Source organism: Topomyia yanbarensis, chromosome 2 (assembly GCF_030247195.1).
Source record: "Topomyia yanbarensis strain Yona2022 chromosome 2, ASM3024719v1, whole genome shotgun sequence".
In the NCBI taxonomy this organism is placed as follows: Eukaryota; Metazoa; Arthropoda; class Insecta; order Diptera; family Culicidae; genus Topomyia; species Topomyia yanbarensis.
This window is the reverse complement of record NC_080671.1, coordinates 463,256,433-463,276,197: the sequence shown is the minus strand read 5'-3', so window position 1 is coordinate 463,276,197 and position 19,765 is coordinate 463,256,433. Positions and strand designations below refer to the sequence as shown.

The following is a 19,765-nucleotide window of genomic DNA, read 5'->3' as shown; positions in this document are numbered from 1 at the left end:
CGTGGTTTAGTTCTCCTCAGATAACATGTTCAGGGCGCAAATGCTCGGTGGTTGACACAGAGTCATTGATGAATTACAACAGTCTCTTCGTGAAATAATTGTCTAGAACATTGATTGTAAAATTATAATAAATCTATTATTACATCCATTTCACTAACCGTGCCATTTTTCCTCATCTAACAAATTTCCCAAATAACAGTAAGTAAACAATACTTATAGGACACTTTTCCCCGTATAACTTATGACAATCCCGATTATTTTCCCTCATAGCGGCACTGTACTCATCCTGTAGCTCTTCCTTCAAGGGCACTCTGGAAAAATGACCACATCAATATCTCACATGTTTCAAATCGCTCACTAAGCTCACCTGAAAACGATTCGAACAATGTCCATGATCATCGATCTTCCAGGCGGTAACAAGAACGCGCGTACTTCACAAATCGACCTCAGAATGCATGATTTCATCGGAAAATCGATTCTGGTTTTTTGAATAGTAAGAATATTAACCATCGGAATCTTTTAAATATAATGATAAATACCTTTCCCCAATCTCCGTCTCTAAAGAGTGGTACAGTTCCCGCCGTTCCCGATAGTGATAGAAATGTTCCCAATCACGATGGTGACTAATGTTGAACGGATCATCCGTTTCTAGCTTGCCATAATCAACTCGTTCATCAATCCATCTTTGTCTATCAGTCTCATAGTCGAATCGATTGTAATTCTCCTGCACCGAAGACCAATCGGACCGGTCTTGACCGTAACCCGGAGGAATCCACGTCTCGGGATGATCTTTAAGATACTGTTGAACCTCCATCGAGGACAGTTCCGATCCATCCGGGTGCATATCCATCGGAAACGCCACCGGTGACGGTGGTGCTGGTGGGGAAGAAAATGGCGGTGCATTCGGTAGCATAGCGATTTCACTTAATCTCAACGAAGAAATTCGATACCGGTAGTCGGGAAGAGGATGATACATGTCCAATTCAGTAATCACGTTGTATCCTCCTGGGCCTTTGAAGAGGAGACCCTTTCCCCCGGAAATGGTGAACTACGAATAATCAATGATTGATTAACTTTTCAGGGAACGGTTATCTTACCTACCAATAGTTGGGCATTTATGGGAAACAATAAAAATCGCTTGTGTCTGGATAGTGAATTGTTGTTCGAGCTAGTAGGCCAGGAATAAGCACTACATGTGACGAATGATGTGACCGTGGTTAAAAGGAGAAACCAATGTGGCACCATGCTGATTTTGTTATCTGGAACCTCGTTGGGCCTAAAAGTTACTGAACCGCCCAATTTAAGGTTCACTGATGTTAAAGCCATTCGTGATAATTAAAGTTAAGGTACGAGGTGTAAAGCGCACCTTTTGAACCTTATAGCTTAAAAATTATTTTCAAAAATTCGGTCAATGATGGACAGCGAAATTTCAAACTTAAACATTCGTTTTGAATAATAACAAGATACTGTTTAACATTTGTATAATTATTCATAAAAGAATAATGCGTAATGCTATGCTTAACACGGCATTACTCTGAAGTTAGCAACCCAATTCTCAAAAAAATCAAATCATATCAAATTCCGTCATCTGGTACCATTCAACGTTGCACGTGATAATTTTGTTTCGTTTAGTGCCTGATATATCGCATCTTGTGATAATAGAAAAGATACACACATTCGTTCTACGCCAATGATAGTTCGGAGAAAGTGCGTGTAACCGTGTGTCAATAATTGAACGCTTAACTGGCTGGATGATAGACGTTAATGTTTGCGTGGTTGTTTGATTCTTCATTCGTTTTCTCTTTACGGCTATGTTTAAATAAATAGTTCAAGACGATATCAAAAAAAATCAGAAATCAAATTGATTCACTTCAAATGACATGTGCTTTCGAATAATCGTAGTAGTTTTTCAATGTTTTGCGGATATTAAGAGGAACGAAGAATATAATATATAATTAATGAATGATGTTGTTGTAGTTTATTAACGACACGGGTTTCATTTGTGTCGGAAAATGAACTAGTCCAAACAATGGTGAATTTACATAGTGGCAATTTTCAATTGACAGTAATCTATTTCTTCTTGCACAGATTTGTGTCACTCAGGACTTTTAGCCTTTTCTCCACGTTTTCCCTATCATTGCATAGAACAACGGGTTAGCCGAACTTTCGCGATCAGTCTACTTCACCATGTCGAATTTAATTTCGGATAACTTTTCTGAAGTAAATTAAGGCAACCGATTGACCCGAATTAGGTTTCGAATTGTTGATTTGTTTCGGACAACAAAGTCTGTGCTCAAAACGGATTTATTCAATGGACTATGGACTCTGGTTTCATCTGTGAGTCAGCCTGTTTCTTCGTTCACGTGGATACCAGCGTGGTCTGGAGTCAATCTACTGAATGCACGGGTGCTAACCATAGGCGTGCGCAACCTTTTCCATTAGGGGGGCTAACAGCTTAAAAACCTTCAGTTATGTTAAGCCTTCACTATTAGTTGAATTTCTGGTAGATATTCGATTGTAAAACAATTATTTTATTTTGTTATTGAATTTTACGTTGTTTCATTTATTTCCTAAATATAGAAGAAAATCACATAAAACATTTTCAACTTCCTTGAAAAAAATCCCTCATGGTCTTTAGCGTAAAATAATCCTCACGTTTTTTACATTATGATTTTTTTGAGGTTTATAAAATTAAACATTTTTCAATCGCAGATAACATGTGAACTATTGATGCAAGGAATTTTTATACAAATAATTAAAGCTGTGTTTTGCTATGATCAGTCTAGAATTTTTTTTAAAACTATCGTTTGACTTATGTATCCTGCAATACACAATGCCAATTTAAAATCGCTACGCTTTTAATTGGAAGTATGATTTAGCATAATACGTTATCAGAAAAAAAAAAATGATGCTTATTTATTGTGGCTTAAAGATGTGAACTTTGCGGTTTTTATTCCTCTCGAATGAAAATTTGAACTTTGGGCATGATATCTGCCTTTAATTTCTGCACAAGCTGCTGATCAACATCGTCGGCTGCTTTTCCAGTATCTAGTCATTGAAATAACATCCTTAGCCATGTTTCCATTCTATATATTTATAGAGAGCATATACTTCGATTGTGTGGAATTCCGGGAGGTTAGGGGGCTCAACCCATTCCACAGTGACACGACTTAGAACAAAAGGTGGACTAAAGTCCAAACTTTGCCGTATCGGTTCAAATTGGACGGTTTTATGTAATTTTGGTACGCTGAATTCGTTTTTGATATTAAAACATTTAAAAAAAGAACATCTATTAGTCATTAGGGTGTCTCAATTTTTTTTTTCGAAATCGTTCTTAAAATTTGTGTATATTAATTTTCGTGTGCTAAATCGCTTATGATATTAACACTTGTAAAAAAAGTCATTATGCATTAGGGTGGCTCAAAAATAATTATTTTGTTGTGAAAGTTCAAAAAAACGTTTAAAGAAATTTTTGTGCGCTAAATTCTTTTTTGGTTATAAAAATAGAAATTAACTTTACTACTTATTAGAGTGGCTCAAAAGCAAGCATTTTGTCTTTTATAATGATTTTTTCAATAGTAATTTTGGAATTTATTTTCCATATTGAAACGAATTGATTGACATCTCATTATGGTGCTTCAGAAATGATTATTTTGTTTCTACGGATCAAATAAGATGTGTTTGACTAATATTGAAACGTTTCATTCATTAGTGGGTTACTTGATATGGAAACTAAATTTTCTTTCATTTTCAAAACAAACATTTTGAGCGTCTTAACGGAATGTTTAATTACATTCACTAATCAACAAGATGGGTAACGATTTTTTTTCGCAGGTATGTTTTAAGTTATTTAGGTTGCCTATTTCTTATCTTAAATAAAAATAAATCCAAAACCTTTCTCGCGCATATGGTACATCTAAAAATGGTCTAATTTTATTTGGATAATGTTGTATAACCTTAAGCTATACCAGTGCTTTACATAGCACTGATCAAAATAGTCTCACCAAATGACTAGAACTGTGTTCACTCAATTTGACAGTTATTGCGTAAGTTGGTAAGAAATAGTTCCAAAAACATTTTATGACATATTTCAGATGATTGAAAATATTCAATGATTTTTAAAAATTCTCAAAACTTTTGTACATTATAGTGTATTATTTCAAAAGGACGCTGTAATTTTTCTTTCGACAAACGACTCTGTGGAAAAGCTTTTTGTAGAACGTCTCTGGAAAAAACATGATTTGCGGTGTTACCTGCCCTTCAAAAACTACTTAACCGATTTCTTTCAAAGTTTGCATACATATTTTATGGTAACAATACCTATTTCAAATTTAATTTTTCTTGAAGATCCAAAACTCAACAATGTGAAAAATTTTACAACTGAACAAAAAACAAAAAATAAATAAAATCAATAACAAGTACTAAGAACTAGTGGAAAAATCCATAAAAAAATCATATTGATATATAAAAAACAACAATAACTTCTGAGCATCTCCAAGAATCAAGAAGAAAATAGAAAATCCTCTTTCTGTAGGAAAAAATTTAATATCACTTTTCGGGGAATGTGAGCGGTCCAAAATAGATTTGGAAAACAATAGTTTGGAAAGGAATTAACTTTTTTTCATAAACCAGTGCTATTTATAACGACCGAACAATCCGGTTATTTGATGCAAACCATGGTCGAATGCATAAGAGATTTTCTGGAAGTGACTTTCCAACCACGCTCCACAAACACCAAGAAGCATGTGATTATGGTTTCGTTTCTTCGTACACTGTATCGTATCGTATTTTCGAGTGCATCTCCTTTAATTTATCTTTTAATCTGATCACCAGCCCGCAAGTAGTATTATTATAAGGCAATGGTCCGTAGTTTGTCTTCTGTTAACCCGCTGTGGTAATAACTGATAAAATATTCTGTCAATGGGCGTTATTTGCTAAACAGAACACGGAAGAGTAGCTTATAAGCGGTATTGAGGCGCTTTATGTCTCGATAATTATCACAGTCGAGTCTGTAAATTCCAAAACATTCCGAATGCAGTTTTTTTCCATCCATCATCACGATCGCGCGGAGGATCACTTCGTGTCGTTTTTCAACTCCTGAATATTTTTTTACACTACCTCTAACATACTAGTCCATAATTCTCAAACCTTATGCACCCCTGTCATGATTGTCTTTTTCAGCGGCTCTCAGTTCACTACACTGTTCCAACATATAACCAGTTTGAGCAATAAGCTCCTAGTATGATTTTTCTCATCTGTTGCTCGTTGGCATTCCACATCGAACCAGTTTCCTCGTGTGTCATCCAATAGTCATGTGACTGCTGAACTGGTCGCCCTATGAACGTGCTGCTACGTTGTGATCAGCTGATCTCTTATTGGTTATTCCTCAAAACTTTTTGTCCTAAAGCCGGAGTTGTATATCTCAGGCTTACATGAAATAAGAAATTTAAACGTGCGTTTTTTGGTATTGGACTATGTTTATTAATATATTTTTTCAGTTTCCTAAAGGAATCTTTTCATATGTTTCATAAGCATTTTTTCTATAAATAATTTTTTCTATAAACTTCAATATATGGACTTCATGCTAGGGCAAATAGCGCAATAATTATGATAGCAGATACTATCATGATGCATCGCTTTTTCAGTAGGTCACACTCAAAAAAATATAACAAATTAGCATAAAAACTATAAAATGATTAAAACCGTTTTTGAACATGCATCCCATGAACCATATTTCATATTTCTCATTCGTACAATGAAGAGTTCTCGCACAGTTTCTGTTTTCCGTTTTAATGATATTAAATTAGCAAGACATTACTTAGTAGGGCAAGCTATGAAAATTTAGAGTCATAGTACTCAAGTGAGAGCAAGGATTTAAAATATACACATCGGAAAAATAGAAGTGATAGGGTCATTAGGAAATCTTTCGGACTAATTATTTATCTTCTGTTGGTGGGAGTCGAACTTAGGCAGAGTTACTACGAATTAGTCAAATCTATCAACATGTCTCACGGCAACAGCAGAGTTGTCCCTCTTTACCATGAGAACCGACAGATTTCCTATCTGTATATTCCAAATCCTTTCATAACTAGAATTTGTATAACTTTTGCTACTTGCTGTCGTTTAAATGAAAAAATAGAAGTAGAATACGTTGTTATCCAAACAAATAACATCTATATAATTCCAAAAGTTCATCTGAAACTATATTACTGTTAAGTTTTAGAAGAAAGTTGAATGTTTCTCTTGTTATCGCTTTCCTTGTAATACCTCCTGGAATTGCCATATTTGCCTTTGTAATAATAAGTTTATTATTTTTAGTTAATGCTAAAAAATGAAATTGATCACGAGCACTCTTATATTTTTAAGTCGATAGCCGAATTTTTGCTGCAGTTACCGCTTCTTCTCAGTAACCTTATCTTGTTATCAATAGATATTCCTGATTTCAACGAACTTGCGCCAACTATTGATTTTAACGAGGCGTTCAAAGGTTACACGGCTTGCTTAAACAAAATAAGTTTTGCAGTAAGCTTAACATGTTTCTCGTAAGTCTTCAACAATATAACCATACCTCAAAAAGTTCTTAAAATTTCCAGAACATTACCTAGAGCCCCCCCCCCCTAGCCCCTGCCCCCCTCGCACGCCAATGGTGCTGAGATGTGTCAGCTTCTATTCCAGTTAAACAGCTGGCTGAATCCGAAGATTCGTATGCGCTCTCTGTCGGCGTACAATGTATCGTTTAAGGTTAAGCAAACGATCGAGGGCGACAAAGATCGTTTCCAGCAGTGTTTGTCTCGATATTGCTACTGTATCTATTCTGATCGGCGGTGGTCAGTTATTTTCCTTCGAATCTCTTATCATCTATTTTCGTAGGATGATTCATCAACAGTGCTATCTTTGAAAATGAACCACCTTTTTTATGCGATTAATTTTTCCGATCTTATATTAATGCAAATGAGTAGTAGTTTTCATTTTACTATTGAAGTTGATTGAAGGCATTGTAAGAGAACACGTATCAGCCGGGTGATGCCAATCGAGTTGACATTTCTTTTGAGTGAGCAAGCTGGTTTCTTTGTTTGCTTAATGTTGATTTGACCAACTAGGTAACTTATCCACAGGGCATCAATGTGCTTGGGAAATACGCATAGTCTTGTCTGAGTGGAATGATGACTGTTGTATCGTGTAAGAGGGTTGAGAATTGACAGATTTTTTTTCTGGACAAATTTATCCTTTAGAGTTTGCAATAAAGTAGAACAGGATTTTGAAAGGTCCCGTGCTTCATCTCGAAAGATATTCAGAAAAACATTGCAGCAACTACGCTTACGTAAACCTGGGACACAAAATTAGCCAGCATTTTCGATGAAATATCAGTTTCCTCTACTACTGATGTGTTCAATCCCTTGCTTTAAATGCCATTCGAATGAATTTTCCCAATCGATTATAAATGTTAGGTTAGATAAGTGTTTTAGCAATATTCCCACGGCGGGTTATTTGGAGTTCAAATTGCTGTGTTTAGAGCATAAGTAAAGCACACTCGGTGGTCGGCTATCTAGAGTTTAAACGTAAGAAAAACCTAACTAAATATCTTCCTACTCTGAATATTCGCATACTCGGAGACTAACCAACCCAACACATAAAAACATTCATTTCGTGGTCGCGTAGCCTTCTTGCGGCGAATTCTAGACCAATACCTGTCCTCCAACTCAACTCCGTGATATTTATGGAGGTGCCGCTGAGTCGGGGGCCTTCCTTTAAGTAGATATCATATCCAGATGGGCGTAGCGTAGTTGGCAAATCGACTGCCTTGTACGCAGCGCACCTGGGTTCGAGTCTCGACCCCGCACATAGAGTTAGAAAAATTTCCTAAAAGATTTTTCTAACCCGAAGAGGCGAATGACCTTAATCAAAAAAAAGATATCACAAACATTTCCTAACCTGCACACCTAGAAAAAACAGTGTAAATTCACGTCTCCTGACCCTGACATATACAAGCATCAAAAATGACTTAGTTTTACTTTTGATTTTAATTTTACATGACGTTTCATTTCGTAAATCATGTAATTTTACTCCACATACAGCGTTTGTTCTGAATGGTAGGAAGCGTAATTTTATGTTATTGCGCATGTAAAGTATATGTTTCATGTAAAATTAAATGGAACACTGTAATGTTCCGTCATTTCGTAAATTACTGTTTGTTGAATTGTGTCATGTTTGACAACGATAAAATTCAGATTTTTTTGGTGTGTATCCTAAATACCGGTGAAGATGGTCGTGACCGGCAATGACGATTCTCGTGCTATTGGTTTATAGGACTCGAATGATATAATACTCATTCCTGAGTATTGTTCTTACAAACAAGATGAGGTAGACTACCTATAGGCAGCATTTTACCTGGAGTAAAATTGGATGGGAAAAAAAATTGTATTTATGCAAAAAAAAACATTCGTTTTCAAACGCCCAACATCATGAATAATTCATTTTGTATTCATGAATCTGTTCACGTTACTGCAAAAGGAGTTCATGGCAACAAATGTGTGGCTCTAACTTTTGGTTGGGATGATGGCTATTATTGCATTCTCTGTATTACGAGCTAATGATTAGAATAACCCCTAATTTGAGTTTGTCCGTTTTACACTTTCAGTAGACATATTTTTAGTATATAAATGCAAAGAACAAACGATTTAGTTGATGCAAAAGTACACGGTTCATTGAACCAACCAAATACATACGCGCTTGTAACCTAGTATGCCCCAAAGGCAGAAACATCATGTTAGGCAACCCAAGAAAAAAGCGTTCGACCAACAGCTATGAACGTACGGCACAAAATCTGACCCAGTGTTTTGGTTTTGATGCCAGGGCTTTGGGCATGGCACAAAAAATGTCGTTTGAATTCCAAATGTATGATCTGTGGTGATAATTCGCACACAAAGAAACCACAGAAAGTTTCAAATGCGCAAATTTTTGCGAAAGCCATAAATTGAATTTCTGGTCAAGTTCTACTCGAGAAAAAAATATAAATTCTCGTTCAAAGCAACAAATAAATAAACAAAGAAAAAAATTACCTACTTTATTAGATGCACTTCAAAAAAACAAGTTTAAAGATGTTAATACGTTTCAAAATAGAAATACAATTTTTCTGCATATAAAAGGATCTTCTATCTCTGTCATACCATCCTACAATGGTGCATCATCTTATGCCTCAGTGGCAGAAAACACGGCTAAAAGAACGATGACGACCACACATCCAATTTTGTTTTCACACAACGCTTCCTATGCTCCAACCGATCTAGGTAGCATAACGGATGGAAAAAAATCTTGCAACATTCAATGTTTCAATTGATGACTGCAATGCTAAATTTTACCTACATGTTTGAACACTTTCAAACTGGGTGGGAATTTGCTAAAATACATTACAATACAATCTATGAATAATATTCCGAGTTTTGTGCCATATTACATGTGAAATTATTAAAACCAAACGCTAAGTTTCTTCAACTATGAACAAGATAATGAAAGAGTGATTTTCTAAACTCCTGAGCCTATTCACGATCAAGTAACACACGTTTAACGTTTCACGTCTCGGCATGTTTCGATATTAACAGTTGTGAGTAGATCAGTTACACAGAAAAGGTCGGTCAGTGAGATAGCAACAGCAGCTAAGGAGGAATGGTAACGATTGAACATCATGAACTCGGAGAAAATTGTGATATCATTATGTAAAGAAATTCGATCGTAGGTGATCTCTGCGTCAGAGTGTCTGAGAACTAAATAGCTTACGAAAGCAGGCATCGGTATCCGGAGAAATTCCGTCGTCGGGAAACTCTCAGCACCAGCTAGTAGATAAATAGGAACTATGATAACAAACTCTGCGAAGATGGTTCTAAAGAGATGTATGTAGCTATGTTCGGCATCTCTGGATTGGATCGCTGGACAGCAAGCATGAAACAGAATAAATGGAAAAATACACAAACGATTAACACAAAATTAAAAGAACCAGAGAACAGTCCCTTCTGAAGTAATCCTTTATGGTGGCCCCGAAAGGATAAGGATTGGGAGGAACAAGATGTTTAGGTTTAGTCGGTATGCTTGCTACAAACCACCACATGACATGATCCAGCAGGCGGGCGGTGGTGTCTGACCAAGATTCGTTCTTGATAACAGACATTGTCTCAATTTGTTGAATCGAGTTGACACAAGACTCAGCCCCCCGGGCCTCGTAAAAATCGTCAACGTTTGAAGGTTTCTAACCCTCCTTATATAAGAAACGAAAAAATCAAAACCTCTCGCTTGATAATTTTCTACGCACGGGCCTGCCATTGTTTGTTCGTCCTTAATAGTTTCTGCAGTTTTCCGCGGTTGCTGCGTGAGCAGTGATGCCTGCTCTGCTAGTTATGTATGAAGGAATTGTTTTTGTCCGTAACAGTCTCGGGAATACAGTTAAGAACGCCCGGGAAGAAGTTCTTCAAAATATCATTTGTAACGTAGTCCACCTTTCCGTATCTTTGCGTGAATCTTTCAACCATGCCGGTACGCAGTGACAAATCATGTAAACGAACTTCTATAGTATAATCCTCTTTGTATACTGGGATGCTGTATGTAACGTTGCCGAATTCGGTAGTGTGCTTTATCATGGTGTCTTTGGCGAAAAATTTTATTCAAATAAAATTCGGCATCCGCAACACTTTCATTTGCAACCGATCGCAAAATAATCGGTCGGGGGGTCTAGAACTACTATTTATTTCAAAGATTTTCGTTTGAAAACATAGTTTTTACAATAATACTAGTTCACATTTTGCCACTAGGTGGTATTATAGACATTAAAATAATACTAAAATTGAGCATCTGATGAAAAATTGTATTGTCTACAACTTTGTAGAGAAACATAAATTGATATAAAATCATCCGAGAAAGTTATTAACATTTTATCATTTTTTAGGTTTGCGCAAGGCCTACTGGTTAAAAATTCATTTGGCAAGGACTCACAAAAAATTGTTGGATTTAGTTGAACAGTGTATTCAGATGAATTTAAGTGTTTAAAAAGTCTCATTTTAAACGGAAAAAATATATTTTCAGATTCCATCGGTTCTTGGGCGCCAATGATATTTTATGAATATGGAAGTAAAGAGAAATGTTGACCACATTTATTCGATACTCTTACCTTTTAAAGATGTTAATTAAAATAGTAAACTGATTTAATTTTTCGATCATGTATTTGTGTCTTCTTTATAATATATATTTCCATTCTAGGGGATGGCTACAGGCACGTAGCTAGAGGGAGGGCTAGGGGGCTAACCCCCCCCCCCCCCCCCCCCGAAATGTTTTAATAATAAATTCAAAAAAGAAACATGATTATCAGCGACTTTTAATAATTTTGTAGCTGGATTGGTGTGAATAAATTATTGAGAAAATGTTAAAGAAGATCAAAAACAATGTTCACGAAACTCAGTGTAGCTTATGCTTCTGTTCGAACCAGTGCGAAGCGAACGACAAATACATTTATTATAGAGTGCCTTGTCTGAAGAGCAAATGAAACTGCTACTATACTTCTTGCCCTAGTGATCTGTCGAGATGAGCGAGTCACAGAAGCAAGAAGTGGTTCTCCGGTCAAACACTGTGATTATTGATGTCTCGCATAAGACCGAGTATTCGCGATGAGGAACATTTTGTGAAGGTAAAAATGAAGGTTAGACTTACGATAGTCACCACTATCGAGTTCTACCATGTCAGGTATTCTGCGCTCATAGCGTTCAACAAGTTGGTCCAGACGAAACCATTCATTTTGAATAATTTAAAACACATGACGTAGTGAGTGACAATGCTATAATTAAGAGCTCATATATATATGGACGGTGAGAGAATCAAAATTGGGTTGCAAGATCGAATACCGCTTACTTGCAGTTAGATGTCAAATTTGGGAGAAATGCAGTACAAAACATATTGTGATAGTACAATTACACACAGTATTTTAGCACATATCAAAGACAAACTTGTATGTTCCAGTTCTGTTAAAAAAGCGGTACATTATGGTTTATCCTGGTCAGAAACCGCTGAACACAAACAATTACCAAATGTTGATAACGGGAAAAGCTGCGTCAAGTATCTCAAAATCTACAGCCAGCACGATCAGTGAGGAAATTCACACTCGTAAAGGCAACAAACAGGGAAGAAATCTGACGTTCGTGAACATAAAGGCAGCAGCCACGACGATGACACGGAAGTGTTCAATAGCGAGATAGTTATAAACGACCCCCTATACGCAGTTGGCGAGTAAAAAATATTTCCCCGCCTTATTAACAGATATCCACGTGCAATGGCTAAGAGCTTACGCGAGATCTGCTGGACAACCATTAAAACTCGTTTTGTTATTTTTATTGTTGGAAATAAATATAAATACATAAAGAACCACTGCTCTATGTATATTTATTGAGAACGATAAAGCCGAGACGACAGTTTTGTTTTCGTGACATTTTAACGCAATATCATTTTCATTGGCACTTAATTTCACTTTCATGCGAAGAATTCGTTCCTTATTAAAACACTGTTGCGACTAAAATGTTGTGACTGGTTGAATCTATAAGTTCCATAATTTTGATTTCATGTCTTCAATATATGGCAGCCTCATGATCTGTTTATTGTTCGTTTTGGAATTAAATGAGAGATGATCAGAAATCACTGAGGAGGAAAAAAATCAGCTATTCTAAGCTGTGCACTCAGAATGAGTGCTTTCGGAATTCGGCTCGAATAAAACGCCATTTTCGAAAGTACCTTACGTCTTCGTTACCCGCACAACGTTCAAAGTTATGTGCAACAACTTTAATTGAAATTGTTTCCCAAGTTTCGGTAAAACAAACCTGTAATCAAAAAGCATTACAGATTTCTTTAAGAAGTCATGCATCTCTTCCAAGCTTGATGATGATTGTAAAATACTATCAATTACTGACGAACTAGGAAGGCCTTACACAGTGCCGCTGAGAAAACTTTTGCAAAAGGTTCACAGGAATCGGATATATTGCAGCAATTTAAAAACAGAGAAATCTAAAATAAAGTTTTCTTTAGCACAGGAGAAGCTAGTTCGTCTCTTTGATTTTTGTCGGAAGCAAGTTTGATGCTAAAATTAATGGCCTCACCCTTATTTATAGTTTCTAGTTATTTTGGTGGTCTCATCAATGTTGCATTTAACAAAATTTACATAACTTAGAAGATAACAGTAATCAGTACAAAGGGTCTTTCTTTCGACTAGTGAACAGTCCGTTAGTAGATAAAATTCCGGTTAGTTTAGTAGATTAATTCATTGTAACATATCTTTTGTATTTTCAAAAAATCCATGAATTCCGAAATAAAACCTATAAGCACACGGCTTAAATATAATATTTGCTTAATCTAGGTAATCTTGTCGCGTTCCAACGGTTTTGCAAGATTGTAAGTAAAAAGAGATAAATTTTTTTATTTATGCTTCGTAGAGAAATCAGTAGTTTTTTGGATACACTTTACATGTTAACAAGTAAAATTACTGGTGCGCTTGTTGCCGTAGTTTCAAGGATCTAGTAGAAGAATTGTCTAGAAAAATCAGCCGGATATAAAAAGTATCAATTTCACAAAAAATAGGTTCTGTTACAAAATCTGAATACTTAAAAAGATAAATAATTAGTTATTCTCACTTGTCTGATAATATCGCCGAAAATATTATAAATTCGAGTTAAATAGGAATTGAACCGTTTCTCCGCATCTACAAATCGCCTGCAGATCAGAAGATTTGTAACGAATTTCAGCATTCTCTTGTATTTGTGTTTGTATTTGTATTTGTAATTGAAGACCAACTGACACTGCGTCTTAATGCACTAAACTAAAATGAAAGTCGAAGAACTCGCTATAATCGTTAAAGTGACGGGTCATCGAGAATGAATAACACGGGTTGATGCGTAGAGGTTAATTTGAAATAAAATCGGGAACATCATAATCAGCCAGAAGAAGCTTAGACACGAAGGTACGCGTGTCTACGATCTTCTAAAGTGTGCAGTCCTAATAATCGACAACGGTCATCGTATGGTGGCAGGTTCAGCGTATCGTTCCAAGGCAATTAACCCATTCCCATTCATCATAATATAAAAAAGTAGGCACACAAATCGCATTTTATTTCCAAAAGACACACATTTTACAAAGTCTTAGAAAAAGGTATCAAAAACAAGTTACATCATTTTCTTTAAAAAGAAATAATAATAATATAATCTACCCTTACGTATAATAGTTTCAACTGCTCATAATGCATAAATAGATTGAATAATAGCACATTCAGGATACTTAATCCAAGCAAGGGCATTTTTGTCGCAGTTTTTAATTCCACTTTCACTTTGGCCTACGACAGATACGCGTACATATTTCGTAACACTACTTGTGTGTACCATCAGTGTCATATTTTGAACTGATGCACACAATTAGTTTTGCCCAAAATTCGCGTAGCTGTCGTAGATAAAAATGATAGTGGAATTAAAAAGCATGACAAACAAAGCCGTTACATCAGGATTAAGTGAACATATTCTGCTAAACCGCCCGTGGAAAAACAAAACATCCAAAAGCGTTTGTGCGCTTCATAAATAGCAATTTTGATTCCGGCAAAAACTTCTTATCTAGCTTGCAACAAAATTTGCATGGAATTTTTGTTGCAAACTAATTATGAAGGGGGTGCTGCAATGAAAATTGCTATTTGGGCAAAGCGTAATCTCAGTCTCGTGAGCGAAGAATAAAATAGTACCTCACTTATTCGTCATTCGCACATCTAGTGAGACAGCTGATAGCGCTCAGTAGGCGCTGGTCTAAATACCAAACATTAGCAATAGACTGAGACTCACGTGGAGACGTGAGATAGGAAACTTTGTTTATTGTCTTATCTCATCATTCGATAGTCGTTCCATAGTATGACATTTACTTCTTTCGAATAAAATCGAAGCAAATCTTGGATTGGTTAGTGTTGACATGCCCAATTAAGACACTTCTGCGTGGGGCGATTTTCTACCAGTTTACCACTTCAGCATACATAAAAAGTTAAAATTCCTAGGCAAGACATTTGGTACTTCATTGTTGGGTTGTAGTTAGTTTTTTAATCGTTTCCCTCTCTCGATTTATGTAACGGCTGATCTCCATAGGAAGCAAGTATAGACTACATCGGTGATTCTTTGGAATTGGTCTTAAAATCCTACATCTTGCGAAAAAGTTCCTAACAATTCCATAAACGATTTCACGTCCATCATAACGGGAGCTCTGTACAATATTTATTATTTTTTCTGAGTGCACCTATCCTCAAATGATGAAAAGATGTGGACATAGTGATATATAGCGTAATGTTTTCGTATCTTCTCGCGTCGCTATAAATAGTCTTCCAAAACTTGTATTTCTCCTATCAGTATATAGAATAGATGTACTATATAGAATAACTTATAGACATTTTGGCTGATATAAATCTAACTTAATCTTACTTAACCACCGTGTCACAAAAATTTATCGCCAGTTTTCTTCTAAAGTTGAACACCATAAAAGTCCCTTCCTTTCCTTCTTTTAATCGTAATAAGAAATCCGTCGCCTACTATGCTTATGATACGAACGTGATAAAAACGCTCGGTAGTATTATCTGCAAACCGCCCAACCCTGCTGGGTGAAATACTCATTATTCCTTTCGCACCCTGCCCACTGATCTGTCCATCCCGGGAAAGGTGCACGGCATGAGTGGTGGCGGTATGAGAGCTGGCTAGTTTTCTACATCGATGAATATTCAATTCCTCTCGTCGTTCCCCGTTGGCTATGGCTAACAGCTAACAAACTCGCCATCCCATTGCCCGCCTCGTTAGATGCTGCGATGCGCTTGTTTGCTATGTACTTGAAGTGCAAATTGATCTCGTTATTTCCAGACTGCAAATACTCAGTCGTTGCTCTGCCGTGGAACAGCATAGGAACCGAACTTCTAATTGCAGAATAGTGCTGCACCGACCATTGCGCTTAATGGTAATGCCCAGGGTTAAAGGTTAAAAGTCGTTTGGCAAAGTTTGGAAAATGGTACATGTTGGATGCAGTACAGTGCAGTTTATTAACATTTTTTTTTAAATATTTTAGAATGTTTGGGTTCAATTGCTTGTGTTTTGGATTATCTCCTGTTCAGCGTTTGACTCGACCATGGAGCGGACTGACCTCACTACGGAAGAAAGTGAACCATCGAATAGGATACTGTCCCGAAGAAAGCGGTATGTCGTTTTCCCTGAAGGTTCCAGCTTCTCGGTTGCAGTTTGTATGACGATCGGAATGATCGGTAATCCCAACTATCAGATGTTCAGTTGGGCATTGAACTGGGGCATGGCGTACAATTTGCCGAATCAAACCGTCACCTTCGACCAGGAGATAAAGGAACCGAAACCGATTGCACAGAGGCGGTACCGGCGTGATCTCTACCATCGGCTGGAAGTGGCAATGAATGAGTAGGTTTTTTTGTTAGTTTTTTTTCACAACAGCTTCGTCATCGAATGGTTTTTCAGTATGGGCTACGACGGACGAGGCTGTGTTCTGCGAGCGCTGTGCGAAAGTTCGCAGTATTTTGGCCGAAAAGGAAACAACATGATTGCGGAAATGCTACGCACCTTGTTTAGCTTTCCAAAATCCAAAGTGCTTTCGTTCGAGCATCATGATACGAGAATCTATGACGAAGCACATCGAAAGGGCAAGAATAAGGTTATGTGCCAGTCGCTTTTTCCCGAGTGTGGATTTTCGCTGCTAGAACTGGCGCTGGGCAAGTATGCTGATCCTTACAGTTTTATGTGATGGAAATCGTTGGATGGAATAATGACTGTTACTCGCATTTAGACTGATTATGTTCTTTGAATAAAGAATTTTGTACGGTTCTGTGGAATTTTTGTAAATAATATATGAGCATAAAATAGCCTACAATGTTTTAGAATGATCGTGGCATTTAAAAAATAAAAATTAGACGAGCAATATTCTTCAGGGATACTTTTGTTTACCATATTTCACCACAACAAAAGACCAGCGCGGATGTATTCCCAATTAGTTGCTGGAGGAAGTTTCAGAGGAAATTTTATCATAAATCACACCCAATTGCGATAGGTATTAACATTATTCGACTTCATGATTGTAGTTTTAGAAATCATTTGGCTTGAACTTGATTAAAAGATTTTAGGTTTCAAATTAAAGGACGCAAGACCGAGCATCCACAATAGTAAGAGTAGTAGGCCATGCCTTCATGAAATGAAACTTCATGAATCGCACAGGGAGCTGAAGCAACAGAAAGAAAATTAATGAAGTCTTGTGTAGAATTTGAAGAATTATTGCTAAACATTGGTGGTTCTACGTCTTAAATTATTATTACTATAGGTTTTATTCACCCAGTCCTTCAAGTTTTACTAAATACGTATTAGAATCCGAAAAAAATCTTCTGGAACAACAAAAGGTCCGAATTGGGCGAACGTACAGCATTCAATTTTAACACTTCCGCCGTTCATTCACTCACTGACTGAACATTAACGCAGAATCGAATTCGTTTAGTTCAGTGGGGAACGTGCCATTTAAGCCAATATATTCTGATTCCTGATTTCGGGTGAGAGCAAGGATGTGAAGCATACAGATAGGAGAACTAGAAGCGGCAGGGTCATTAGAACAGGTTTAATATCTTACGGGCTTGACTTTTGTCTTCTGCTGATGGGGGTCGCGAGCTTAGGCAGCATAACTACGAATAACTCAAGTCCACCAGCATGCTTCCTGGTAAAGACAGACTTGACGCTCTTTACCGTGAGAACCGACAAAAGAAAGGCCACGTAAGATCACGAAAATTTGACTACATATAATCGAAACAAAAAGGGAAAAAAAGTATTCATTTGTTATATGTGGAGTTCACAGTTGTGAACAAAATGCAGGCAGAAGTTGGTATCTTTGCATTTTCCAGCATTCGTGCACTGCGTAATCTTTTTGCACACAAATCCCATTCAGAGTCAGAACTGAAAGAAAATCAGTTTACAGTTGAATTCGAAGCGAAATAATTAAAAGACTGTGGTGCACCGAACGAATGAGTGAAGATGCAAACAACCGACATATGACCTTTGACGACGTAAGGCATGAATTCTTTCGAGGTTACCCAGGTATGTCAATACCTCGTCAGCCAACGCATATTTCACAATTCCCATACCGATTAGATAAAAGCAGTTTATAGTTTCATCCAAGATATCAGATGAAATAAATTAACCAGCAGTTTCACAAACATGATAGTAATAGCATAATAGTACTTGATTCAACTAATTGTTGTAACCAACAAAAATTTTACTGTTTGGCCTACAAATTTTATGAAAAACGCTCAGAATCAACACGTGCCAAGAATCATGTCCTTCTACAAAACATCTCCAGCAGGTTTTTTAAGAGTTATTCTTCGACTATTGAGCTTGAGCTTGTACAGCTATCCCAAACTGCTATTCCGTTATTGATCTAGAATAGCTGAAGATGGACAGAGAATACCAAAACAACTTTTAATGTACATCTTCTGATAATCCAAAAGTAGTTATTGATCAATACAGGGGTCGAGCAGGCCCGACTGCAGATCACGGAAGGAAATGAAAGGAATATTAGTCCGATGCTTGCTTTTGCTAGAAGTTGCATATTCTACTACGCACTGCTCATGTATCACATAGTACCGTTTTTACGCATGGGGACATGGGGATTATGGGGGCTCTGCACTGAAATGTAGGTAAAAGGTACATTCGACTATCTGTAACTCTTCAGTGCGTTGTTAAAAATGGCAGAAATTTGAATTGAAGGTCGTTTATAATGCAACGGTTATATTAGCAATGTTTTATCAATATCCCAATGCCTCTTGCCGATAAATCAGTAACAGAGTAGTTCGGAGCCGCACATTGGTTCGTATCCTATGTAGTCGAAACGTTCTAAGAATATCAGACAACCAAACGGAATTATATTAGCGGCAAGATACGCATCACGCAGGATGGCATTGAACCAATTAAAGCGTCGCTCAAACAATTCGATTCAAGCTTCAATTTATGTTGAACCAAAACAATCTCAGGCTGAATAAAGTAAGTAAAGGCGAACCAGCTACATTTTTACATGCAATTAAATGAGAATTTATTCGAATTGGGATGCTCCTTCTTGTAAGAGGTAAAGTTACAAGGCTTTTTCACCTGTGTAAATGTTCTGCGGATGTGACAAAATGATTCAGGGGTGACATTGCGCATCTCGAAACGAAAGGTTTATTGTATGCAAGCTTGTACGAAAAAGTCGATTTGAAATGGTTCCATAATGTCGCCCCAGGTCTTCATTACAGCTACAAAAGCAAACCCCATCGAATTCTACTCCTCCACAATGCATGAACCCTTTTAAATTGGTAAGGCACCAATATTGTTGCTTATTTAACAAAAAGATCAACCATTCCCGAAATTTACCCTATCGAGAAAATTTGAGCCATCTTAAAGCCGTAAAATCCCAAAAGCGTTTAAAAGTGAAAACGAACATCACAAAATTGGTTTGAATTTATAAAAATCTTCTGATCCTGAATTAAAATGATTTTAATTTTTGAATGCAGTTTACATATGATAAATTCAAAACATTAATTTCCAATCGGTTAAAACCCCAATAAACAATAATAATAATAATCAATTTACGATCAAACGATGAACGCAAGGTCAACTTCCCTTACGAAGGAAGGCTGAAATTTTTGACCTCATAAAAACCTCAACTGGGATTAAACGTAGACACGCAGTCAGGTATATTA

General features: G+C 36.7%; 3 protein-coding genes across 3 annotated transcripts in view; 2 read left to right on the top strand and 1 right to left on the bottom strand.

Annotated features, from left to right (window-relative positions):
- Nucleotides 1-19,765, top strand: part of LOC131686055 (tyramine receptor 1) — a 218,758-nt gene that overhangs the window by 82,696 nt on the left and 116,297 nt on the right. The gene's annotated exons all lie outside the window — the stretch shown is intronic.
- LOC131681192 (uncharacterized) lies at nt 173-1,245 on the bottom strand. The gene is made up of 4 exons (XM_058961902.1): nt 1,102-1,245; nt 540-1,048; nt 368-478; nt 173-311 (listed from the first exon to the last, which is right to left on the bottom strand). The coding sequence occupies exons 1-4, from the start codon at nt 1,243-1,245 to the stop codon at nt 173-175; spliced, it is 903 nt and encodes a 300-aa protein (XP_058817885.1).
- LOC131686056 (uncharacterized) lies at nt 15,928-16,937 on the top strand. The gene is made up of 3 exons (XM_058970176.1): nt 15,928-15,990; nt 16,099-16,457; nt 16,515-16,937. The coding sequence occupies exons 1-3, from the start codon at nt 15,988-15,990 to the stop codon at nt 16,795-16,797; spliced, it is 645 nt and encodes a 214-aa protein (XP_058826159.1). The 5' UTR covers nt 15,928-15,987; the 3' UTR covers nt 16,798-16,937.

Excerpts from the sequence above, each read along its gene's own strand:
- LOC131686056 (XM_058970176.1), top strand. Across the intron at positions 16,458-16,514 it reads CTGGAAGTGGCAATGAATGA|TATGGGCTACGACGGACGAG; the intron begins GTAGGTTTTTTT and ends ATGGTTTTTCAG.
- LOC131681192 (XM_058961902.1), bottom strand. The coding sequence starts at position 1,245 with ATGGTGCCACATTGGTTTCTCCTTTTAACCACGGTCACATCATTCGTC. Across the intron at positions 1,049-1,101 it reads CCATAAATGCCCAACTATTG|TTCACCATTTCCGGGGGAAA; the intron begins GTAGGTAAGATA and ends GATTATTCGTAG. Across the intron at positions 479-539 it reads GAGACGGAGATTGGGGAAAG|AATCGATTTTCCGATGAAAT; the intron begins GTATTTATCATT and ends TCAAAAAACCAG.